Source organism: Bombina bombina, chromosome 12, assembly GCF_027579735.1.
Source record: "Bombina bombina isolate aBomBom1 chromosome 12, aBomBom1.pri, whole genome shotgun sequence".
In the NCBI taxonomy this organism is placed as follows: Eukaryota; Metazoa; Chordata; class Amphibia; order Anura; family Bombinatoridae; genus Bombina; species Bombina bombina.
The window spans coordinates 146,983,075-147,011,059 of NC_069510.1; the positions used below are offsets into that span (position 1 = coordinate 146,983,075).

The window sequence follows — 27,985 nt, forward strand, 5'->3', positions numbered from 1 at the left end:
ACTAGGACTTACCGGAAGACTATAGCAAAGAATAATCTTTTGCATTCCTCAAGCGGTCATGTCAAAAATACAGCTAGAGCGATGGCCAAAGGGCAGTTCATTAGAATGAAACAAAACTGTTCTAGAGAGGTTGACTTCAGAGAGGATTAAGTGAGGACTTATTACAGAGGGGTTATGATAAAAAGATTTATATCAAACGCTTTGAAAGAAGTAAATTGTATCCCTAGGAGTGATCTCTTAGGAGAGGGAACGGAGCTGAAAAAATAATTTTTAGTTACAGTGATCAGTATCCACAAATTTGTAACATTGTGAGAAAACATATGGCTATCCTTGTGGCGGATGCCAAACTAAAGGATACTGCTAATCAAGAGTGTAGATTTTCTACATTAGGCAACATCTTATCCCCTACAGTCCTTCCGAAAAAAGACTGGTAGCAGCTGGCTAACACACAAAGGCACTACTTTTAAGTGTGGTAGCTCGAGATATAAAGCATGCGATTATATATTGACCAGTTCTCATTTTGAGTCATACAGAACAGGAAAAAGGTTTGCGGCATCTCAGTGTAATAACTGTAGCATGGGCTTCATTTGTATCTTATCTCCTGCGTTCAGAGCAAGCTGCAGTATGTTGGCCTCACCACTAGGGAGGCGAGGTCAAGAATTTGTCAACACTTAAGTAACATCAACTGTAACAAAGAATGTTCTGCCCTAGCTACACATTTTATACACCAACATCAGCAATCAGTGGAAACACTAAGATGCCAAGCAATAGAACTTGTACGAACTCCAAAAAGAGGGGGTGACAGAGTTAAAGAGTAATATCGCAGAGAAACCTTCTGGATATTTAAATTAGAGACAAGATATCCGAAGGGTTTTAACTCTGCTTATGATATAATTAATGATTGGGAACATTAAAATAACCACGCTAGCATACCAGCCTCAGCCTGTTAGGGCTAAACTAGAAATATTAATCCAGAGACCACAATATTGCATGGAGGCTGTAAACATTTCCATGGCTTTAACTTTATTACAGTGTTGGGGAAACCTGTTAACATCTAGTTTACACAGTTTGTTTTGTTAGCAGCCTAAACGTGACCTTATCACCACCACTATACATATAACAATAATATTATATTAAATCGATTTGGTAAATAAATTCTCTTTTTTGTTTTCTAAATTGATTCAGTTTATGATTGCTAGAATTAATGTAATTAGACTGTATGGAGTGCAGACGGTTAACACATTTGTCTCTGAGGATTCACTCTAACATCTACAATTATATAAGTCAGAGTATACATGCAGTTTACACTTATTCACGGGTATTTTCTTTAATGGGTATTATATTCCTACTACTCTGATTCTGCATATTCTCAATATATGAGTTTACATAGTGACAATTATAATTATGATTTTGTAAACGCATATTCATATACACAGAGCAGATGGAGATAAACAGTATCTCACAAAAGTCAGTACACCCCTCACATTTTTATAAATATTTTATTATATCTTTTCATGTGACAACACTGAAGAAATGACACTTTGTTACAATGTAAAGTAGTGAGTGTACAGCCTGTATAATAGTGTAAATATTTATTATATCTTTTCATGTGACAGCACTGAAGAAATGACACTTTACTACAATGTAAAGTAGTGCGTGTACAGTCTGTATAACAGTGAAAATATTTATTATATCTTTTCATGTGACAGCACTGAAGAAATGACACTTTACTACAATGTAAAGTAGTGCGTGTACAGTCTGTATAACAGTGTAAATATTTATTATATCTTTTCATGTGACAACACTGAAGAAATGACACTTTGTTACAATGTAAAGTAGTGAGTGTACAGTCTGTATAACAGTGTAAATATTTATTATATCTTTTCATGTGACAACACGGAAGAAATGACACTTTACTACAATGTAAAGTAGTGAGTATACAGCCTGTGTAACAGTGTAACTATTTATTATATCTTTTCATGTGACAACGCTGAAGAAATGACACTTTACTACAATGTAAAGTAGTGAGTGTACAGCCTGTATAACAGTGTAAATATTTTATTATATCTTTTCATGTGACAACGCTGAAGAAATGACACTTTACTACAATGTAAAGTAGTGAGTGTACAGCCTGTATAACAGTGTAAATATTTTATTATATCTTTTCATGTGACAACACTGTAGAAATGACACTTTGTTACAATGTAAAGTAGTGAGTGTACAGCCTGTATAACAGTGTAAATATTTATTATATCTTTTCATGTGGCAACACTGAAGAAATGACACTTTGCTACAATGTAAAGTAGTGAGTATACAGCCTGTATAACAGTGTAAATATTTTATTCTATCTTTTCATGTGACAACACTGAAGAAATGACACTTTACTACAATGTAAAATAGTGAGTGTACAGCCTGTATAACAGTGTAAATATTTTATTCTATCTTTTCATGTGACAACACTGAAGAAATGACACTTTGTTACAATGTAAAGTAGTGAGTGTACAGCCTGTATAACAGTGTAAATATTTTATTCTATCTTTTCATGTGACAACACTGAAGAAATGACACTTTGCTACAATGTAAAGTAGTGAGTGTACAGCCTGTATAACAGTGTAACTATTTATTATATCTTTTCATGTGACAACACTGAAGAAATGACACTTTGCTACAATGTAAAGTAGTGAGTATACAGCCTGTATAACAGTGTAAATATTTATTATATCTTTTCATGTGACAACACTGAAGAAATGACACTTTACTACAATGTAAAGTAGTGAGTGTACAGCCTGTATAACAGTGTAAATATTTATTATATCTTTTCATGTGACAACACTGAAGAAATGACACTTTACTACAATGTAAAGTAGTGAGTGTACAGCCTGTATAACAGTGTAAATATTTATTATATCTTTTCATGTGACAACACTGAAGAAATGACACTTTGCTACAATGTAAAGTAGTGTGTGTACAGCCTGTATAACAGTGTAAATATTTATTATATCTTTTCATGTGGCAACACTGAAGAAATGACACTTTGCTACAATGTAAAGTAGTGAGTATACAGCCTGTATAACAGTGTAAATACTTTATTCTATCTTTTCATGTGACAACACTGAAGAAATGACACTTTACTACAATGTAAAATAGTGAGTGTACAGCCTGTATAACAGTGTAAATATTTTATTCTATCTTTTCATGTGACAACACTGAAGAAATGACACTTTGCTACAATGTAAAGTAGTGAGTGTACAGCCTGTATAACAGTGTAACTATTTATTATATCTTTTCATGTGACAACACTGAAGAAATGACACTTTGCTACAATGTAAAGTAGTGAGTATACAGCCTGTATAACAGTGTAAATATTTATTATATCTTTTCATGTGACAACACTGAAGAAATGACACTTTACTACAATGTAAAGTAGTGAGTGTACAGCCTGTATAACAGTGTAAATATTTATTATATCTTTTCATGTGACAACACTGAAGAAATGACACTTTACTACAATGTAAAGTAGTGAGTGTACAGTCTGTATAACAGTGTAAATATTTTATTATATCTTTTCATGTGACAGCACTGAAGAAATGACACTTTACTACAATGTAAAGTAGTGAGTGTACAGCCTGTATAACAGTGTAAATATTTTATTCTATATTTTTATGTGACAACACTGAAGAAATAACACTTTGCTACAATGTAAAGTAGTGAGTGTACAGCCTGTATAACAGTGTAATATTTTATTCTATCTTTTCATGTGACAACACTGAAGAAATGACACTTTGCTACAATGTAAAGTAGTGAGTGTACAACAGGGGTGTCAAACTTGTGGCCCGTGGGCCTCATGCGGCCCTCAACCTAATTTTGTGCGGCCCACGCCACCTCCATGAAAAATATTAATTATAATATGCTTATTACTTAAAGAGTGAGTGCGCTTACTGTTAGGGATGCACATACATTAAAACATACGTTATTAAAAAGAAAAAGACAGATAATTGCATAATTATTTCTTTAAACACATGCAGTTCATTACTATGGTAGCACTGATTTCCCACATAATTTCTGTCCATTCCTTTCCATCATTTTCTCTTTAACTAAAATCACATACTTTATATATATTTCTATGTATTTATTATTTTATATTATGTACAACAGGTATGTCTATCACTATTATAAACAGTGGGTCGCAGGTGGAGCGCGTGTCTCACCTTCTTAAAAGCATTAGAGCACATTTCCTCAAGCCAGAGTAAGTTAATTAGGAGTTACAGAACACAATCTTTTGAAATGTATACAGTTATAGCAAATGCCACTGCACTGTTTAGCAATGACAAGATATGTAGGTAGTGTGCGGCCCACGTGAGTTGTACTTGTATGGAAAATGGCCCGCGACTAAAATGAGTTTGACACCCCTGGTGTACAACCTGTATAACACTGTAAATATTTATTATATCTTTTCATGTGACAACACTGAAGAAATTACACTTTACTACAATGTAAAGTAGTGAGTGTACAGCCTATATAACAGTGTATATATTTATTATATCTTTTAATGTGACAACACTGAAGAAATGACACTTTACTACAATGTAAAGTAGTGAGTGTACAGCCTGTATAACAGTGTAAATATTTATTATATATTTTCATGTGACAACACTGAAGAAATGACACTTTGCTACAATGTAAAGTAGTGAGTATACAGCCTGTATAACAGTGTAAATATTTATTATATATTTTCATGTGACAACACTGAAGAAATGACACTTTGCTACAATGTAAAGTAGTGAGTGTACAGCCTGTATAACAGTGTAAATATTTATTATATCTTTTCATGTGACAACACTGAAGAAATGACACTTTGCTACAATGTAAAGTAGTGAGTGTACAGCCTGTATAACAGTGTAAATATTTATTATATCTTTTCATGTGACAACACTGAAGAAATGACACTTTACTACAATGTAAAGTAGTGAGTGTGCAGCCTGTATAACAGTGTAAATATTTTATTATATCTTTTCATGCGACGACACTGAAGAAATTACACTACAATGTAAAGTAGTGAGTGTAAAGCCTGTATAACAGTGTAAATATTTATTATATCTTTTCATGTGACAACACTGAAGAAATGACACTTTACTACAATGTAAAGTAGTGAGTGTACAGCCTGTATAACAGTGTAAATATTTATTATATCTTTTCATGTGACAACACTGAAGAAATGACACTTTGTTACAATGTAAAGTAGTGAGTATACAGCCTGTATAATAGTGTAAATATTTTATTATATCTTTTCACGTGACAACACTGAAGAAATTACACTTTGCTACAATGTAAAGTAGTGAGTGTACAGCCTGTATAACAGTGTAAATATTTTATTATATCTTTTCATGTGACAACACTGAAGAAATGACACTTTACTACAATGTAAAGTAGTGAGTGTACAGCCTGTATAACAGTGTAAATATTTTATTATATCTTTTCATGTGACAACACTGAGGAAATGACACTTTGCTACAATGTAAAGTAGTGAGTGTACAGCCTGTATAACAGTGTAAATTTGCTGTCCCCTCAAAATAACTCAACACACAGCCATTAATGTCTAAACCGATGGCAAAAAAAAGTGAGTACACCCAAATTAGGCCCAAAGTGGGCATGGAGTTCACCAGAGCTTCAGAGGTTGCCAATGGAGTCCTATTACACTCCATGACGACATCATGGAGCTGGTGGATGTTAGAGAACTTGTGCTCCCCCACCTTCCGTTTGAGGATGCTCAATAAGATTTAGGTCTGGTGACATGCTTAGCCAGTCCATCACCTTTACCCTCAGCTTCTTTAGAAAGGCAGTGATCATCTTGGAGGTGTGTTTGGGGTTATGTTGGAATACTGCCCTGCGGCCCAGTCTCCGAAGGGAGGGGGATCATGCTCTGCTTCAGCATGTCACAGTACATGTTGGCATTCATGGCTCCCTCAATGAACTGTAGCTCCCCAGTGCCGGCAGCACTCATGCAGGCCCAGACCATGACACTCCCATCACCATGCTTGACTGTAGACGAGACACACTTGTCTTTGTACTCCTCACCTGGTTCCCGCCACACACGCTTGACACCATCTGAATCAAATAAGTTTATTTTGGTCTCATCAGACTACAGGACATCATTCCAGTAATCCATGTCCTTAGTCTGCTTGTCTTCAGCAAACTGGTTGCAGGCTTTCTTGTGCGTCATCTTTAGAAGAGGCTTCCTTCTGGGACGACAGCCATGCAGACCAATTTGATACAGTGTGCGGCGTGAGTCTGAGCACTGACAGGCTGACCCCCCAACCTCTATAGCAATGCTGGCAGCACTCAAACGTCTATTTCCCAAAGACAACCTCTGGATACGACACTGAGCACGTGCACTTAAAGGGACACTGAACGCAAATTTTTTCTTTTGTGATTCAGATAGAGCATGCAATTTTAAGCAACTTTCTAATTTGCTCCTCTTATCACACTTTCTTCGTTCTCTTGCTATCTTTATTTGAAAAAGGCATCTAAGCTTTTTTTTGGTTCAGACTTTGGACAGCACTTATTGATGAATTTATCCACCAATCAGCAAGGACAACAGAGGTTGTTCACCCAAAATGGTCCGGCATCTAAACTTATATTCTTGCATTTCAAATAAAGATACCAAGAGAATAAAGAAAATTTAATAGAAGTAAATTATAAAGTTGCTTAAAATGTCATACTCTATCTGAATCACGAAAGAAAAAATTTGGGTTCAGTGTCCCTTTAACTTCTTTGGTCAACCATGGCGAGGCCTGTTCTGAGTGGAACCTGTCCTGTGAAACCGCTGTATGGTCTTGCCCAATATGCTGCAGCTCAGTTTCAGTGTCTTTGCAATCTACTTATAGCCTAGGCCATCTTTATGTAGAGCAACAATTCTTTTCATCAGTTTCTCAGAGAGTTCTTTGCCATGAGGTGCCACGTTGAACTTCCAGTGACCAGTATGAGAGAGCGTGAGAGCAATAAACACCAAATTTAACACACCTGCTCCCCATTTACACCTGAGACCTTGTAACACTAACGAGTCACATAACACTGGGGAGGGAAAATGGCTAATTGGGCCCAATTTGCACATTCCCACTTAGGGGTGTACTCACTTTTGTTGCCAACTGTTTAGACATTAATGGCTGTGTGTTGTTATTTTGAGGGGACAGCAAATTTACACTGTTATACAGGCTGTACACACACTACTTTACATTGTAGTAAAGTGTCATTTCTTCAGTGTTGTCACATGAAAAGATATAATAAAATATTTACACTGTTATACAGGCTGTACACTCACTACTTTACATTGTAGCAAAGTGTCATTTCCTCAGTGTTGTCACATGAAAAGATATAATAAAATATTTACACTGTTATACAGGCTGTACACTCACTACTTTACATTGTAGCAAAGTGTCATTTCCTCAGTGTTGTCACATGAAAAACAGAATTTATGTTTACCTGATAAATTTCTTTCTCCAACGGTGTGTCCGGTCCACGGCGTCATCCTTACTTGTGGGATATTCTCTTCCCCAACAGGAAATGGCAAAGAGCCCAGCAAAGCTGGTCACATGATCCCTCCTAGGCTCCGCCTACCCCAGTCATTCGACCGACGTTAAGGAGGAATAATAGCATAGGAGAAACCATATGGTACCGTGGTGACTGTAGTTAAAGAAAATAAATTATCAGACCTGATTAAAAAACCAGGGCGGGCCGTGGACCGGACACACCGTTGGAGAAAGAAATTTATCAGGTAAACATAAATTCTGTTTTCTCCAACATAGGTGTGTCCGGTCCACGGCGTCATCCTTACTTGTGGGAACCAATACCAAAGCTTTAGGACACGGATGAAGGGAGGGAGCAAATCAGGTCACCTAAATGGAAGGCACCACGGCTTGCAAAACCTTTCTCCCAAAAATAGCCTCAGAAGAAGCAAAAGTATCAAACTTGTAAAATTTGGTAAAAGTGTGCAGTGAAGACCAAGTCGCTGCCCTACATATCTGATCAACAGAAGCCTCGTTCTTGAAGGCCCATGTGGAAGCCACAGCCCTAGTGGAATGAGCCGTGATTCTTTCGGGAGGCTGCCGTCCGGCAGTCTCGTAAGCCAATCTGATGATGCTTTTAATCCAAAAAGAGAGAGAGGTAGAAGTTGCTTTTTGACCTCTCCTTTTACCTGAATAAACAACAAACAGGGAAGATGTTTGTCTAAAATCCTTTGTAGCATCTAAATAGAATTTTAGAGCGCGAACAACATCCAAATTGTGCAACAAGCGTTCCTTCTTTGAAACTGGTTTCGGACACAGAGAAGGTACGATAATCTCCTGGTTAATGTTTTTGTTAGAAACAACTTTTGGAAGAAAACCAGGTTTAGTACGTAAAACCACCTTATCTGCATGGAACACCAGATAAGGAGGAGAACACTGCAGAGCAGATAATTCTGAAACTCTTCTAGCCGAAGAAATTGCAACTAAAAACAAAACTTTCCAAGATAATAACTTAATATCAACGGAATGTAAGGGTTCAAACGGAACCCCCTGAAGAACTGAAAGAACTAAATTGAGACTCCAAGGAGGAGTCAAAGGTTTGTAAACAGGCTTGATTCTAACCAGAGCCTGAACAAAGGCTTGAACATCTGGCACAGCTGCCAGTTTTTTGTGAAGTAACACCGACAAGGCAGAAATCTGTCCCTTCAGGGAACTTGCCGATAATCCTTTTTCCAATCCTTCTTGAAGGAAGGATAGAATCCTAGGAATCTTAACCTTGTCCCAAGGGAATCCTTTAGATTCACACCAACAGATATATTTTTTCCAAATTTTATGGTAAATCTTTCTAGTTACAGGCTTTCTGGCCTGAACAAGAGTATCGATAACAGAATCTGAGAAACCTCGCTTCGATAAAATCAAGCGTTCAATCTCCAAGCAGTCAGCTGGAGTGAAACCAGATTCGGATGTTCGAACGGACCCTGAACAAGAAGGTCTCGTCTCAAAGGTAGCTTCCAAGGTGGAGCCGATGACATATTCACCAGATCTGCATACCAAGTCCTGCGTGGCCACGCAGGAGCTATCAAGATCACCGACGCCCTCTCCTGATTGATCCTGGCTACCAGCCTGGGGATGAGAGGAAACGGCGGGAACACATAAGCTAGTTTGAAGGTCCAAGGTGCTACTAGTGCATCCACTAGAGCCGCCTTGGGATCCCTGGATCTGGACCCGTAGCAAGGAACTTTGAAGTTCTGACGAGAGGCCATCAGATCCATGTCTGGAATGCCCCAAAGTTGAGTGACTTGGGCAAAGATTTCCGGATGGAGTTCCCACTCCCCCGGATGCAATGTCTGACGACTCAGAAAATCCGCTTCCCAATTTTCCACTCCCGGGATGTGGATAGCAGACAGGTGGCAGGAGTGAGACTCCGCCCATAGAATGATCTTGGTCACTTCTTCCATCGCTAGGGAACTCCTTGTTCCCCCCTGATGGTTGATATACGCAACAGTCGTCATGTTGTCTGATTGAAACCGTATGAACTTGGTCCTCGCTAGCTGAGGCCAAGCCTTGAGAGCATTGAATATCGCTCTCAGTTCCAGAATATTTATCGGTAGAAGAGATTCTTCCCGAGACCAAAGACCCTGAGCTTTCAGGGATCCCCAGACCGCGCCCCAGCCCATCAGACTGGCGTCGGTCGTGACAATGACCCACTCTGGTCTGTGGAATGTCATCCCTCGTGACAGGTTGTCCAGGGACAGCCACCAACGGAGTGAGTCTCTGGTCCTCTGATTTACTTGTATCTTTGGAGACAAGTCTGTATAGTCCCCATTCCACTGACTGAGCATGCACAGTTGTAATGATCTTAGATGAATGCGCGCAAAAGGAACTATGTCCATTGCCGCTACCATCAACCCGATCACTTCCATGCACTGAGCTACGGAAGGAAGAGGAACGGAATGAAGTATTCGACAAGAGTCCAGGAGCTTTGTCTTTCTGGCCTCTGTTAGAAAAATCCTCATTTCTGAGGAGTCTATAATTGTTCCCAAGAAGGGAACCCTTGTTGACGGGGATAGAGAACTCTTTTCCACGTTCACTTTCCAGCCGTGCGATCTGAGAAAGGCCAGGACGATGTCCGTGTGAGCCTTTGCTCGAGGGAGGGACGACGCTTGAATTAGAATGTCGTCCAGGTAAGGTACTACTGCAATGCCCCTTGGTCTTAGCACAGCTAGAAGGGACCCTAGTACCTTTGTGAAAATCCTTGGAGCAGTGGCTAATCCGAAAGGAAGCGCCACGAACTGGTAATGTTTGTCCAGGAATGCAAACCTTAGGAACCGATGATGTTCCTTGTGGATAGGAATATGTAGATACGCATCCTTTAAATCCACCGTGGTCATGAATTGACCTTCCTGGATGGAAGGAAGGATAGTTCGAATGGTTTCCATCTTGAAAGATGGGACCTTGAGAAATTTGTTTAAGATCTTGAGATCTAGGATTGGTCTGAATGTTCCCTCTTTTTTGGGAACTATGAACAGATTGGAGTAGAACCCCATCCCTTGTTCTCTCAATGGAACAGGATGAATCACTCCCATTTTTAACAGGTCTTCTACGCAAAGTAAGAACGCCTGTCTTTTTATGTGGTCTGAAGACAACTGAGACCTGTGGAACCTTCCCCTTGGGGGAAGTCCCTTGAATTCCAGAAGATAACCCTGGGAGACTATTTCTAGCGCCCAAGGATCCAGAACATCTCTTGCCCAAGCCTGAGCGAAGAGAGAGAGTCTGCCCCCCACCAGATCCGGTCCCGGATCGGGGGCCGATATTTCATGCTGTCTTGGTAGCAGTGGCAGGTTTCTTTGCCTGCTTTCCCTTGTTCCAGCCTTGCATTGGTCTCCAAGCTGGCTTGGCCTGAGAAGTATTACCTTCTTGCTTAGAGGACGTAGCACCTTGGGCTGGTCCGTTTTTACGAAAGGGACGAAAATTAGGTCTATTTTTTGCCTTGAAAGGCCGATCCTGAGGAAGGGCATGGCCCTTACCCCCAGTGATATCAGAGATAATCTCTTTCAAGTCAGGACCAAACAGCGTTTTCCCCTTGAAAGGAATGTTTAGTAGCTTGTTCTTGGAAGACGCATCAGCCGACCAAGATTTCAACCAAAGCGCTCTGCGCGCCACAATAGCAAACCCAGAATTCTTAGCCGCTAACTTAGCCAATTGCAAAGAGGCGTCAAGAGTGAAAGAATTAGCCAATTTGAGAGCATTGACTCTGTCCATAATCTCCTCATAAGGAGGCGAGTCACTATCGAGCACCTTAATCAGTTCATCAAACCAGAAATATGCGGCTGTAGTGACAGGGACAATGCATGAAATGGGTTGTAGAAGGTAACCCTGCTGAACAAACATCTTTTTAAGCAAACCTTCTAATTTTTTATCCATAGGATCTTTGAAAGCACAACTATCCTCTATGGGAATAGTGGTGCGTTTGTTTAAAGTAGAAACCGCTCCCTCGACCTTGGGGACTGACTGCCATAAGTCCTTTCTGGGGTCGACCATAGGAAACAATTTTTTAAATATGGGGGGAGGGACGAAAGGAATACCGGGCCTTTCCCATTCTTTATTAACAATGTCCGCCACCCGCTTGGGTATAGGAAAAGCTTCTGGGAGCCCCGGCACCTCTAGGAACTTGTCCATTTTACATAGTTTCTCTGGGATGACCAAATTTTCACAATCATCCAGAGTGGATAATACCTCCTTAAGCAAAATGCGGAGATGTTCCAATTTAAATTTAAAAGTAATCACATCAGATTCAGCCTGCTGAGGAATATTCCCTAAATCAGTAATTTCTCCCTCAGACAAAACCTCCCTGGCCCCCTCAGATTGGGTTAGGGGCCCTTCAGAGATATTAATATCAGCGTCGTCATGCTCTTCAGTAACTAAAACAGAGCATCCACGCTTACGCTGAACAGGGTTCATTTTGGCTAAAATGTTTTTGACAGAATTATCCATTACAGCCGTTAATTGTTGCATAGTAAGGAGTATTGGCGCGCTAGATGTACTAGGGGCCTCCTGAGTGGGCAAGACTCGTGTAGACGAAGGAGGGAATGATGCAGTACCATGCTTACTCCCCTCACTTGAGGAATCATCTTGGGCATCATTGTCATTATCACATAAATCACATTTATTTAAATGAATAGGAATTCTGGCTTCCCCACATTCAGAACACAGTCTATCTGGTAGTTCAGACATGTTAAACAGGCATAAACTTGATAAGAAAGTACAAAAAACGTTTTGAAATAAAACCGTTACTGTCACTTTAAATTTTAAACTGAACACACTTTATTACTGCAATTGCGAAAAAACATGAAGGAATTGTTCAAAATTCACCAAACTTTCACCACAGTGTCTTAAAGCCTTGAAAATATTGCACACCAAATTTGGAAGCTTTAACCCTTAAAATAACGGAACCGGAGCCGTTTTAAGCTTTAACCCCTTTACAGTCCCTGGTATCTGCTTTGCTGAGACCCAACCAAACCCAAGGGGAATACGATACCAAATGATGCCTTCAGAAGTCTTTTTTAAGTATCAGAGCTCCTCTCACATGCGACTGCATGCCATGCCTCTCAAAAACAAGTGCGCAACACCGGCGCGAAAATGAGACTCTGCCTATGCTTTGGGAAAGCCCCTAAAGAATAAGGTGTCTAAAACAGTGCCTGCCGATATTATTATATCAAAATACCCAGAATAAATGATTCCTCAAGGCTAAATAAGTGTTAATATCAATCGATTTAGCCCAAAAAATGTCTACAGTCTAAATAAGCCCTTGTGAAGCCCTTATTTACAATCGTAATAAACATGGCTTACCGGATCCCATAGGGAAAATGACAGCTTCCAGCATTACATCGTCTTGTTAGAATGTGTCATACCTCAAGCAGCAAAGACTGCAAACTGTTCCCCCAACTGAAGTTAATGCTCTCAACAGTCCTGTGTGGAACAGCCATGGATTTTAGTTACGGTTGCTAAAATCATTTTCCTCATACAAACAGAATTCTTCATCTCTTTTCTGTTTCAGAGTAAATAGTACGTACCAGCACTATTTGAAAATAACAAACTCTTGATTGAATAATGAAAAACTACAGTTAAACACTAAAAAACTCTAAGCCATCTCCGTGGAGATGTTGCCTGTACAACGGCAAAGAGAATGACTGGGGTAGGCGGAGCCTAGGAGGGATCATGTGACCAGCTTTGCTGGGCTCTTTGCCATTTCCTGTTGGGGAAGAGAATATCCCACAAGTAAGGATGACGCCGTGGACCGGACACACCTATGTTGGAGAAATATATAATAAAATATTTACACTGTTATACAGGCTGTACACTCACTACTTTACATTGTAGTAAAGTGTCATTTCTTCAGTGTTGTCACATGAAAAGATATAATAAATATTTACACTGTTATACAGGCTGTACACTCACTACTTTACATTGTAGTAAAGTGTCATTTCTTCAGTGTTGTCACATGAAAAGATATAATAAAATATTTACACTGTTATACAGGCTGTACACTCACTACTTTACATTGTAGCAAAGTGTCATTTCTTCAGTGTTGTCACATGAAAAGATATAATAAAATATTTACACTGTTATACAGACTGTACACTCACTACTTTACATTGTAACAAAGTGTCATTTCTTCAGTGTTGTCACATGAAAAGATATAATAAAATATTTACACTGTTATACAGGCTGTAGACTCACTACTTTACATTGTATTAAAGTATAATTTCTTCAGTGTTGTCACATGAAAAGATATAATAAATATTTACACTGTTATACAGGCTGTACACTCACTACTTTACATTGTAGTGTCGTTTCTTCAGTGTTGTCACATGAAAATATATAATAAAATATTTACACTGTTATACAGGCTGTACACTCACTACTTTACATTGTAGTAAAGTGTCATTTCTTCAGTGTTGTCACATGAAAAGATATAATAAAATATTTACACTGTTATACAGGCTGTACACTCACTACTTTACATTGTAGTAAAGTGTCATTTCTTCAGTGCTGTCACATGAAAAGATATAATAAATATTTACACTGTTATACAGGCTGTACACTCACTACTTTACATTGTAGTGTCGTTTCTTCAGTGTTGTCACATGAAAATATATAATAAAATATTTACACTGTTATACAGGCTGTACACTCACTACTTTACATTGTAGTAAAGTGTCATTTCTTCAGTGTTGTCACATGAAAAGATATAATAAAATATTTACACTGTTATACAGGCTGTACACTCACTACTTTACATTGTAGTAAAGTGTCATTTCTTCAGTGCTGTCACATGAAAAGATATAATAAATATTTACACTGTTATACAGGCTGTACACTCACTACTTTACATTGTAGTAAAGTGTCATTTCTACAGTGTTGTCACATAAAGATATAATAAATATTTACAAAAATCTAAGGGGTGGACTCACTTTTGTGAGATACTGTATATCAATTTGGGAGGAGTAGTTATTATAGGACCCAGTATCCGTTTTGATACTAGTGTAGAAAATTGTAGCACCAGTTGTGTAATTAAAGTTTGTTTGTTAAATGTATGAGGAGCACCCTCCCCCAACTATCTGAGTACAGGGAAACCCGAAACGCGTCCTTTGATTAGGATGTGTGTTGCTCTTAACTGTTTAACTTTTCTGTATGTTGTCTAGCCCATGTTCGTTACTACTACTATTTTTTATTAAATAAAGCTATGTTTGATTTCAGAGCCGTTTTAGCCGTTAGAAATATCAGGATGAAAAAAGGTGCCAAAAGAACAAAAATATACTGCCGCCCCATAAATAAAGCATGGGTCGGGAGCTGTTGACTCTTCCAGTCAGAAGAAAAGAAAATTATCAGGTAAGCATAATTTATGTTTTCCTTCTTAAAACGGGAAGAGTCCACAGCTGCATTCATTACTTTTGGGAAAACAATACCCAAGCTAGAAGACACAGAATGCAAACAAAGGGTGGGTACAAAAAAAGCGGCTCCTTCGAAAGGCACCACAGCCTGAAATAACGCGACACCCTACAAAAAACTACATACGACAAGGGGAAAAATAACGGAAGCCTGGGTAACCACTCATCAGTTACGTAACCTGTAAAGCCGTGCTAGAGACCACTCCGACTCAGAGTCTGCTGAGCAAAAAAGCTTCCGAGGAGTCAACCCTTCGGCACTCAACTCCCACAGAAAACATTTCTGACCGAGAACCAAAAAACCTCCATCAACCCCCGAGAGGGAGAAAAGAGGAACCTGTAAGTGATCCGAAGGACCATCCAACACTGGCTCTAGCCAAACTGGCAAAAACTACATCTACCCCCGAAAGGGAGAATAGAAGACCCTATGAAATATCAAAAGGATCCAATCCCACTTTGAGCAACCCGAGATTGCCACAGGACCACTGTCTAGGGAAACAAATTCCATAAGAGGACAAGGACCAGAAGATAGGTCCCTAGTCAGGAGGGAAAAAAAACATCACTAGGATGACCAGAAAGTCACCCACATAACCCTGACACCACACCAACCATAATGATCCAGAAAACTGAGTTTCCCCTTGAAATTCAGACAAGTCAAAACCCGTCCAGCTAAACAACTGTAAACACGCAGAGACAGAAAACTGTCTTAGCCGCTAAAGAGCTCTCCAAGAGGGCACAGAGCCACCTATGCGCAAAAATCGTGATGATCAAACTCCAAGTAGCAAAGCTGTCCTGAGCCATCGTGGGACACCTCCCACCAAAAAAGTGTAGAAAAGTCTCGACAACAGCTCCCGTTTAAAGAGCGTTCCATCCTGGCAGCAGACGCAGCCAGTAAAAAGATGGGCACAAAGAATCCCCCCATTAACGGGGAGGACAGATTCAATACCAGCAAACGGTCCATACTGCAAAAGCAGACTGATCCCCAGCCTTCCTTTCAGGATAACGGTCCCAGGTCAAAGGCTAGTAAAAGACCGAAAACAAGAGTCTCAGACCCTTGGAAGTCTCAGACCTCTCTCTTCTAAAATTTGGAAAAAGTGTTAAGAGACAACCAAGTTGCAGCTTTGCAAATCTGTTCAACAGAAGCATCATTTTTGAATGCCCATGAGGAAGCCACAGCCCAAGTGGAATGAGCCGTAATTCGTTCAGGAGGCTGCTGACCAGCAGTCTCATATGCAAAGCGGATGATACTCTTCAGCCAAAAGGAAAGAGAGGTAGCCGTAGTTTCTGACCCCTACGTTTTCTAGAAAAAACAACAAACAAGGAAGACGATGGGCGAAAATCCCTAGTCGCCTGTAAGTAAAACTTTAAAACACGGACCACATCCAAATTATGTAACAACCTCTCCTTCTTAGAAGGATTAGGACAGAAGGAAGGAACAACAATTTCCTGATTAATATTTTTATTCAAAACAACCTTAGGAAGGAAACCGGGTTTGGGTCGTAACACCACCTTATCCAAATGGAAAATAAGATAAGGAGAATCACATTGCAATGCCGAAAGCTCAGATACACTCCGAGCAGATGAAATAGCAACCAAAACTAAAACCTTCCAAGATAATAACTTAATATCTACGGAATGCATAAGTTCAAACGGAACCCCCTGAAGAACTTTAAGAACTAAATTCAAACTCAAAGGAGGAGCAACTGGTCTAAATACAGGCCTGATTCTAGTCAGAGCCTGACAAAAAGATTGGACATCTGGAACATCTGCCAGACGTTTGTTAACAAAACAGACAAAGCAGAAATCTGTCCCTTTAAGGAATTTGCTGACAACCCTTTCTCCAATCCTTCTTGGAGAAAAGACAAAATTCTGGGAATCCTAACCCTACTCCATGAGTAGCCCTTGGATCCACACCAATACAGATATTTACGCCATATCTTATGGTAAATTTTCTTTGCAACAGGCTTGCGCTAGCTGAAGAGAAACTAGATTCGGATGACGGAAGGGTCCCTGAATGAGGTCTTTCCACAACGGCAGCTTCCACGGTGGGTGAGATGACATGTACACCAGATCGGCATACCAAATCCTGCGAGGCCACACAGGAGCAATGAGGATCACTGACGCAGTCTCCTGTTTCACCCGAGCAATCACCCGGGGAAGGAGAGCAAATGGAGAAAACACATAAGCTGGGTTGAAAGACCAAGGCACTGCAAAGGCATCTATCAGCTCGGCCTGGGGATCCCTCGACCTGGACCCGTATCTCGGAAGCTTGGCATTCTGACGAGATGCCATGAGATCCAATTTCGGTCTACCCCACCAGAGAATCAGGCTGGCAAACACTTCCGGATGGAGTTCCCACTCTCCTGGATGAAAGGTCTGTCTGCTCAGAAAATATGCTTCCCAGTTTTCCACCCCTGGGATGTGGATCGCAGACAGATGGCAAGAGTGAGACTCTGCCCACTGTATTATCTTGGCAACTTCTGTCATAGCTAAGGAACTTCTTATTCCTCCCTGATGATTGATGTAAGCTACTGTTATGTTGTCAGACTGGAATCTGATGAATTGGGCCAAAGCCAACTGAGGCCAACCCTGAAGTACATTGAATATTGCTTTCAACTCTAGGATATTGATGGGAAGAAGAGATTCTGCTCTAGTCCATACACCCTGGGCCATCAGAGTTCCAGACTGCTCTACATCCTATCAGGCTGGCGTCCGTTGTCCCTATCACCCATGAGGGTCTGCGGAAGCATGTCCCCTGGGATAGATGATCCAGCAACAACAACCATAGAAGAGAATCCCTCGTCTCCAGATCTAGGATTATTTGAAGAGACAGATTTGTATAATATCTATTCCACTGTCTGAGCATGCTCAATTGCAGAGGTCTGAGATGAAAACGAGCAAACGGAATGATGTCCATTGCCGCTACCATTAATCCAATTGCCTCCATGCACTGAGCCACTGACGGCCGAGGATTGGTCTGAAGGGTTCGGCATGTATCCAGAATCTGTAACCTTCTGACCTCTGTCAAAAAGATTTTCATGGACAGAGTCGATTAGAGTCCCCAAGAAAGGAACCCTTGTCTGTGGAACTAGCGAACTCTTTTCCAGATTCACCTTCCACCCGTGAGTCCTCAGGAAGGATAGAACAATGTCAGTATGCAATTTGAAAGCTGATAAGTAGACGCCTGGATCAGAATATCGTCCAGATAAGGCGCCACTGCAAAGCCCCGTGGCCTTAGAACCGCCATTAGAGACCCCAGAACCTTTGTGAAAATTCTGGGTGTCGTGGCCAGACCGAAGGGCAGAGCCACGAACTGAAAATGCTTGTCCAGAAAGGCAAACCTCAGGAACTTGTGATGATCTCTGTGGATAGGAACATGAAGATATGCATCCTTTAGATCCACGGTAGTCATAAATTGACCTTCCTGGATCAATGGAAGAATGGTACGAATGGTTTCCATCTTGAACGATGGAACTCTGAGAAACTTTTTCAGACTTTTGAGATCTAAAATAGGTCAGAACGTTCCCTCCTTTTTGGGAACTACAAACAGATTTGAATAAAACTCCCATGGAGGAGAGATCTCTTACACAACGTAAGAACGCCTCTCTCTTTAAATGGTCTGCAGATAATCGAGAAAGAAGTAACCTTCCTCTGGGGGAGGAACTTCTGAACTCCAACTGATACCCCTGAGACACAATTTCCAGTGCCCAGGGATCCTGAACATCTCTTATCCAAGCCTGGACAAAGAGAGAAAGTCTGCCCCCTACTAGATCCGGTCCCGGATCGGGGGCCGACCCTTCATGCTGACTTGGTAGCAGCAGCATGCTTCTTGGATTGTTTACCCTTGTTCCATTCTGGTTGGGTCTCCAAGTGGACTTGGCTTGTGAATAATTCCTTTCCTGTTTAGCGGAAAAAGAAGAGGGACCTCCCTTGAAATTTCGAAAGGAACAAAAATTACTCTGTCGCCCTCTCTGTTTGGACTTTTTATCTTGCGGAGATGACCCTTGCCTCCCGTGATGTCAGAAATAATTTCCTTCAAGTCAGGCCCGAAAAGGGTCTTTCCCTTGTAAGGAATAGCCAAAAGTTTAGACTTGGATGACACATCCGCAGACCAAGACTTAAACCATAAGGCCCTGCGTGCTAAGATGGCAAAACCCGAACTCTTAGCCGCCAATTTAGTAATCTGCAGAGAAGCATCCGTAATAAACAAATTGGCTAACTTAAGAGCCTTAATCCGATCCTGTATCTCTTCCAAAGGAGTCTCTGTCCTAAGAGACTCTTCCAAAGTATCGAACCAATAAGCGGCCGCATTGGTAAGTGTAACAATACAGGCCGCCGGTTGCAAAAGGAATCCCTGGTGAACGTAAAACTTCTTAAGGAGACCCTCCAACTTCTTATCCATAGGGTCCATAAAGGCACAACTATCCTCAATATTAATAGTAGTCCGCTTGACCAGGGTAGAAGTGGCTCCCTTTACTTTAGGGACCATCTGCCAAGAATCCCTAATAGCGTCGGCTACAGGGTACATCTTAAAAACGGGAGAAGGGGAGAATGGAATACCCGGTCTCTCCCATTCTTTTGCAATAATCTCTGAAGTTCTCTTTGGAACTGGAAAAACATCCGAATAAGAAGGAACTTCCAAGTATTTGTCCAACTTACTCAATTTTTCTGGAGGGACCACAAATGAGTCAATCATCCAGAGTAATCAACACCTCCCTCAGTAATAGGCAAAGGTGTTCAAGCTTAAACCTGAAAGAGACCTCCGAATCAGTCAGGGGCAAGGCACTCCCAGAATCAGAGAGTTCATCTTTAGACAGGACCTCTGTGCCCTCCAACTCAGAACCCCGGGAGGGTACGTCTGCAATCGCCATCAGAGAATCAGAGGCTGTATTAACTACACAAGTGTCCCTTCGTGTACGCTTGCCGTGCGATATGGGAATGACTGGAGTGGGAGGGAAGGGAGGAGCTATATATATACACAGCTCTGCTGTGGTGCTCTTTGCCTCCTCCTGCTGACCAGGAGGCGATATCCCACAAGGATGAAATCCGTGGACTCATCGTATCTTGGAAAAGAAATATCAATGGTCAAATTTCAGACCCAGACAGGCAGAAGGACCGCAACTGACCCCAGACCTATCACTAAGCCCAAAAGGCTAGATCTGCAATAAGATCGACGAATAGCATCCGTGTAACATATCTCAGCCTAATATCACTGACCCTTTAAGACTGCCTTCCCTGCTTCTGACAATCATGCTGGTTTGGGAAGTATTTGCATTCAGCTTGCCTGATTAATAATTCATGCACCCGATTCCCTCAGCTTCTTTTTAAGTCTTCTCAGGCCTAATGTGCTTTGCATTAACTTTGAAGTTGTGTTCCTGAAAACAACTGAGGTCTGTGGCTGATCCTGTATGAATTCTACCAACTTATTCAAGCTTCAGCTTTTCCTATTTCCTCTGCTTAAAATCATCAAATCGCAAGTATCCAAATAATTCTATTTTGTTACCTGGACACTGCTACTAAAACTCTGAACTTTATTTTAAATCAAGTATACTTTTGGTTATCATCACTCTCTAATTATTAGAACAGCATCTTACTCAGAACTTTATAACTATTCTCTGCTAGAAGCTGTCATAGCTGAAATATCCTTCTACAAATATGTTAACATATTCAGAACTCTGCATCTATGTGTTCAGTTAAAAGCTTTCATGTAATTCTCCAATATATGCACAAACAGTAATTGATGCCTTAAACTTGCAACTTGACTATCACCTGTGCTGCTCTGCTTATTACAGACATAGAGCGCTATATAATATGTACTGTGAACCTGCAACAAACCTTAGTTTGCATCTAATTGTCAATTTTCTACCAGTTTACTCTGAAGCCTGAACATTCCACATTGCTATATTTTTCTCTCATTGAATCCTGCAGCTACTCCTATTAACTAACTATAAGTCAAAGTGAAGCCAGAATATATTTTATACAAATGTTGTACTCTCCATTTATTCTACAATAACTTCTAGCAACTATGAATAGCAGAATATCATCTATCCACGTCCAGGATACTCTTCCCCGGGTCAGGGGTCGGTGTCTTCAAAGCCCTACCACTGCCCCAAGGGTCTGTGTCCTGAGCGCATGTACACCGGAACTTGACAATCCGAGAGTCCAAAGACCCTGGTATGAAAAGGAGCATACTTGCAGGATCGAACTCCCGACATCCTTGAAATGGAATAACGGGAGCCTCGCAGCTCTCGGTAGAAAGACAGGAAAGCCCCAGTACTCTAAGTACTAGAGCAAAAGAAACACTGAGAAAGGAATGAAAAAGGACATGCCCGCACTTCCAGATAAATGACCCAACCCAAGACGGGAGGGGAGGAACATCGCCCCGCAAAGTGAATGCGACTAGGCCACGGAGTCGTCATCCAAAAATAATGCAAGTGGAAACGCAAATAGTCCACCCTATAGTATACCTCCGGAAACCAATCTCATCTCCAGATCCAAAGTAATGAATGCCTACTGTTCAGAGTCTCTAGTGACCCTAGGAACCACAATGGCATCTGCAAAAACCAGTCATGCATTGCAGGCTATAATGTCAGCAAGAACCAACTTATATTGGAGCACACAACCTCCATACCGGAAGTGTTGTATGTACGCCCCAGGCCCCTTACTTCGTAGTAGGATCCGAGCCCGAAGTCCATAACACTGGGCCTTCAAATCCAACAGGATAATCAGCACCACGAGGGTGACACAAACCCAAGAAAACAGTAGACAGCGCCCGACCAGTACCTGCCTGGTACAAGAACACTACAGAACTGTCTAAGGTCCAAGAAAAATCGACCCAAAGGATCGATAATATAAAACTATAAAACATAACCTCGGTCTTAATCAAAGTGCGCAACTTCCGAGGAAGTGCCCATGCGACCACAAAATATCAAGTATCAGTTCCAGAGAAAGAACATCCCCAAAACAGGAGTTACATCAAACGTAAGCTTATACAACAAATTAAATACATCCTACCAGATTAAAATTAAACATAAGACAGCACCTGGGTGCACGCCCAAGGAAAAAAGGTACGCCAAACCGGACCAGCCGATCAGAGGACCCTTCCAAGCTCAGATCTGGAACAGATGCATAAAGAAAAAAAAAAAAGAAAAACTGAGACGTCAAGGAGATTAGCTTTTCCCCCAGCGTCATATCCAATGTGCCATCTGGCATCTAACGCCTCGGATCTCTCAGCCCACTAGGACTGTGATCCTCTAGCAACGCCAAAACATGACATAGTAGGACACGAAGACGTGCCCACCTATAACGGAAGGCAAAGTCATCCCTTGCCGGATCGACAAACTACTCCGGCCCCAAAGGTTGGTGCCCCTGAAGCCTCAGAGGCCCACGCTTCCCCAGAAGACCGAACTGAGTCGGGCAATCCCACGCCCGACGGGCCCTGGTTAACAGAACACTGACAGTATCTTAAAAATATTTCACTTGGTAGATACAAATGAGCCAAGGCCGCAGATATGGCCATGCGGAACTGTGCCGTAACCTCCAGAGGAAATAAGCCACCTTCCGGAGAAGGAGTAAAGGCCATAGGGACACCTGCTTGCGTAGCAAAGGAAAGTTCTGGGACACCCGCCTCACAGGACCTAGAATCCTCGGGGGCGGATGGCTCAATGCACTCTGAGGACCCTGAATCTTGAGAAGAGAGTACTCTGGAACGGCAATCGGAACATAACTGATGGGCATGGATAACCCGGGCCATTTCATATTCATCACAAGACGCATTCTCCTCATCGGAGATATCCGTGGCTAAAAAAAAAAAATCAGAATCCTCCATTTTGGGATTACAAAAATGATAAAAACTGGCACCTCTTTAACGCCCCCAAATGGCTGGGGCACTCACCACCTCCTGTGAACCAGACAACCGACGAGCAGACTCTCTCTGTCGCCACACAGTCGGGATACGGAAGTGAAAACAACGTAAACACACCCGGTGACGAGGTGCACTGTGCAAGTCATAAAAAGTGTGTGCAAATCTAATATCGTGCCAATTGATAAGGCCGTAATGTCCTGAAAAGCCAAGAGCCTTTAAAGCACTACTACACAATCAGCAGAGAGAACCACATTGCAACATGATCAAAGTCCCCCCTGTTCAATAACCCCCTCAAAGGATATTAACCCATGATTCCCGATTTAAGATAAAAGGAGTCCCACTGGGACCCTACCTTTTCACGTTAACATCACATAATGAAGTAAAATGAAACTATCGTACCGGAATCTACGCCGTGGAACAGGAACACGGTCCTTCAAGTGTGACAGATAGTAGCCTCGCCTCTGACTTTCAATAAAGGCAGGCAGCGAAACTCGTCAAAGCCGATTACCAAGGAGCGGTTAATATGAGTCGGGATGGCTTCGCAGAAAGACTCTCCCTGCATCTCCAGACTCTAACCTTAATCCATGCTCTCACTGAGAGACTGACAGGACTACTTAAAATTCCAGTCACATTTTGAAGAGTACTACCCTCCATAAGAGACTCTCTCTCGAACTTGTGACACTTCCCTGCGAACCTCTTGTGACGAAAGGCAAAGAATGACTGGGGGATGAGGGAGGTATTTAAAGTCTTTGTCTGCCTCCTCTTGGTGGCCAGGTTCTGAATTCCCAAAAGTAATGAATGCAGCAGTGGACTCTTCCCTTTTTAGAAGAAAATTGCTGCTTTCTTTCAATCATGAAAGATAATATTTGGGTTTAGTGCCCTTTAAATCTCATTTTTCCTTGTCTCTTATCACAATCAGGGAGTGGCACAAAACCTTTATAATAGCACAATTAGAAATGCTGGTTAAACACAGGTTAGTATATAGAATACTTACAAAATAAAGTGCTGGTGAAACACAGGATGCTTATTGTCTTCAACTGTTTTAGTTTTCTGTCTGCTCTTTCTTTCTATGTCTGGGACCAGTGATACCTACAAAAAAAGAAATAAAAAAACAAAAAAACAATTAAATTGACAGTCAACACCAGAATTGTTGTTGTTTAAAAAGAAATATAATCCCTTTATTACCCATTCCCCAGTTTTGCATATCCAACACAGTTATAATAATACACATTTTACCTCTGTAATTATCTTGTATCTAATCCTCTGCTGACTGCCCCCTTATTTCAGTTCTTTTGACAGACATGCAGTTTAGCCAATCAGTGCTCACTCCTAGGTCACTTTAAGTGCATGAGCTCAATGTTATCTATATGAAACATGTGAACTAATGCCCTCTAGTGGTCAAAATGCATTCAGATTAGAGGCAGTCTTCAAGGTCTAAGAAATTAGCATATGAACCTCCTAGGTTTAGCTTTCAACTAAGAATACCAAGAGAACAAAGCAAAATTGGTGATAAAAGTAAATTGGGAAGTTGTTTAAAATTGCATGCCCTAAATCATGAAAGTTTTTTTTGGACTTGACTGTCCCTTTAAAATACAAAAAAAAGTAGTCAATTTGTTAACCCATCTAAAAACAAAAATGAAATTTATTCTTACCTGATAAATTTGTTTCTTTGAGACGGTGAGTCCACGGATCATCATAATTACTATTTGGAATATCACTCCTGGAAAGCAGGAGGATGCAAAGAGCACCACAGCAAAGCTGTTAAATACCACTCCCCTTACCCACAACCCCCACTCATTCGACCAGCGGGAAAAGAGAAAGGAAAGTAATATAAGGTGCAAAGGTGCCTGAGGTTTATGAAAAAATAAACCGTCTGAAAATACAGGGCGGGGCCGTGGACTCACTGTGTCAAAAAAAGACAAATTTTTCAGGTAAGCATAAATTTCATTTTCTTTCTAATGACATAGTGAGTCCACAGATTATCATAATTACTATTGGGAATCAATACCCAAGCTAGAGGACACGGATGATAAGGGAGGGACAAGACAGTTAGCCTAAACGAAAGGCACCACTGCTTGAAGAACCTTTCTCCCAAAAACAGCCTCAGCAGAAGCAAAAGTATCACATTTAGAAAATGTAGAAGATTTAGAAAAAGTTAAGATGACCAAGTGGCAGCCTTGCAAATCTGATTTACAGAAGCACCATTCTTGAAAGCCCAAGAAACAGCCCTCGTGGAATGAGCCGTGATTCTCTCAGGAGGCTGCTGACGAGCAGTCTCATATGCCAAGCGAATAACACTCCTCAACCAACACGAAAGAGAAATAGCCGTAGCTTTCTGACCTTTACCTTTCCCAGAAAAAACAACAAATAAGGAAGAAGACTGGCGAAAATCCTTAGTCGCCTGCAAAAAATATTTCAATGCAGGAACTACATCCAGATTGTACAACAAATGTTCTTTATGAGAAGGAGAATTAGGACACAAAGAAGGAACAATATCCTGATTAATATTCTTATCAGAAACAACCTTGGGAAGAAAACCTAATGCAGTACGAAGTACTACCTTGTCAGAATGAAAAATAAGAAAAGGAGACTCACATTGCAAAGCAGAAAGCTCCGAAACTCTTAGAGCCGAAGAGAAAGCAACCAAAAACAAAACCCTCCAGGTTAACAACTTAATATCCAAAGAACGCATAGGCTCAAACGGAGCCTGTTGAACTCTCAAAACCAAATTAAGACTCCAAAGAGGAGTCAAAAACGTAACCATAGGCCGGATTCTAACCAAAGCCTGACAAATAAAAAATGAACGTCCGGTACATGCGCCAGACGTTTGTGTAACAAAAGAGATAAAGCAGCTAAACCCTTCCCCAGACCCTTCTGGAGAAAAGACAAAATCCTAGGAATCCTGACTCTACTCCAAGAGTAGCCCTTAGATTCACAACAATACAGATATTTACGCCATAACTTATAATAAATCTTTCTAGTCACAAGCATACGCGCCTGAATCATAGTTTCAATAACTATGAATCAAGCGTTCAATCTCCAAGCAGTCGGCTTCAGAGAAACAATTTGGATGAAGGAAGGGACCCTGAAGTAGAAGGTCCTTCCTCAATGGAAGACTCCAAGGTAGAAAGGATAACATCTCCACCTGATCTGTGCAATGAGAATTACCGACACCCTCTACTGTCGTATCCGAGCAATAACTCGAGGAAGAAGTGCAAACGGAAAAAACACATATGCCAGACAACTTCCAAGGAACTGCTAGCGCATCTAAAAATCGCTTGAGGATCCCTTGACCTCGAACCGTACTTCAGAAGCTTGGCAATGTGACGAGATGTCATAAGATCCAACTCCGGTTGACCCCATTTTAGAATCAAACTGGAAAACGCCTCCGGATGAAGTTCCCACTCCCCCGGATGAAAAGACTGTCTGCTCAGAAAATTCGCTTCCCAATTGTCCACCCCTGGAATGTGGTTCGCAGACAGACAACAATTTTGAGCCTCCACCCACTGAATAATCCTTGCTACCTCCTTCATCGCCAAGGAACTCTGAATTCCCCCCGGATGATTGATGTAAGCCACGGACTTTATATTGTCCGACTGAAATCTGATAAACTGGGTTGAAGATAATTGAGGCCAGGCTAGGAGAGTATTGAAAACTGCCCTCAACTCTAAGACATTTATAGGATGTCCACCGACCCTGAGCCTTCAGAGAACCTCAGACAGCTCCCCAACCCAGTAGACTGGCATCCAAGGTCACAATCACCCAGATAGACCTGCAAAAAACAGGTTCCCTGAGATAGACAATCCTGAGACAACCACCAGGGAAGAGAATCTCTTGCAGCCTGATTTAGAACAATATTCGGAGACAGTTCCATATAATGTCCGTTCCACTGTCTCAGCATGCATAACTGCAGAGGTCTGAGATGAAACCGAGCAAACTGAATGATGTCCATATCCGAAACCATCAGACCAAGGAGATGACTGAAGACCCAGACATGAATTGAACATTTTTGACTCCCTTGCTTTTGTCAAAAAGATCTTCATTTCCAGAGAATCTATAATGGTTCCCAAGAATAACACTCTTGTAGCTGGAATCAAGGAACTTTTTCCCAAATTCACCTTCCAACCGTGGAATCACAGAAAAGACAACAACTCTGTGTGGGAGTCTGCTTGTTAAAAATATGGAGCCTGAACTAGAATGTCGTCCAGGTAAGGAGCTACTGCAACCCCCTGCAGTCTTGGAACTGCCAATAACCCCCCCCCCCCATGACCTTTGAAAACACCCTGGGAGCTGTTGCAATACCAAAGGGAAGAGCCACAAACTGAAAATGCTTGTCTAGAAAAGCAAATCTCAGAAAGTGATGATCCTTGTGAACAGGAATATGTAGATATGCATAATTCAGATCTACTGTAGTCATGAACTGACCTTCCTGAACCAGAGGTAGAATTGACCGAATAGTCATGAATGATGGAACCTTGAGAAATTTGTTTACCAATTTGAGATCTAAAATGGGTCTGAAAGTTCCCTCCTTTTTGGGAACGATAAACAGCTTTGAATAAAACCCTAGTCCCTGCTCCTGAACTGGAAACAGGAACGATCACTCCCATATCGAAAAGATCCTGGACACAACTTAAAAATGCCTCTCTTTTTAATCACTGATAACCTTGAGAGATGAAACCTGCCCCTGGGAGGAAAAGTCTTGAACTCCTACATGTATCCTGGGATACAATATCTACTACCCAAGGATCTGGAACATCCCTTGCCCAGGCTTGAGTGAACAAAGAAAGCCTGCCCCCCACGCGATCCATTCCCGGATCGGGGGCAGACCCTTCATGCAGACTAGAGTCAGCGACAGGCTTCTTAGATTGCTTCCCCTTGCTCCAGGACTGATTATGTCTCCAAGGCGGCCTGGATTGATCCTGCTTGGAGGAGGAACCATAAAGGCCTGCGAACCAACACAGCAAAGCCAGAAATCTTTGTTCCCAACTTGACGACATGTAAAGAAGCGTCCGCAATAAAAGAATTCGCCAATTTTAAAGCCTTAATTCTATCCTGAATCTCCTGCAGAGCAGTTTCCTGAAGAATAGAATCAGACAAAGCATCAAACCAATATGCAGCCGCACAAGAAAGCATAGCAATACACGCAAAAGGTTGCCATTGGAGCCCCTTGT

At 41.3% G+C, this 27,985-nt stretch overlaps 1 protein-coding gene across 1 annotated transcript in view; it reads right to left on the minus strand.

Annotated features, from left to right (window-relative positions):
* The window catches only part of RGS3 (regulator of G protein signaling 3), a 1,044,909-nt gene that overhangs the window by 941,246 nt on the left and 75,678 nt on the right, over positions 1 to 27,985 (minus strand). Inside the window, exon 3 of the mRNA XM_053695840.1 lies at positions 23,809 to 23,903. Within this exon, the coding sequence (XP_053551815.1) occupies positions 23,809 to 23,903 (95 nt within the window). The remainder of the gene's footprint in view (positions 1 to 23,808; positions 23,904 to 27,985) is intronic.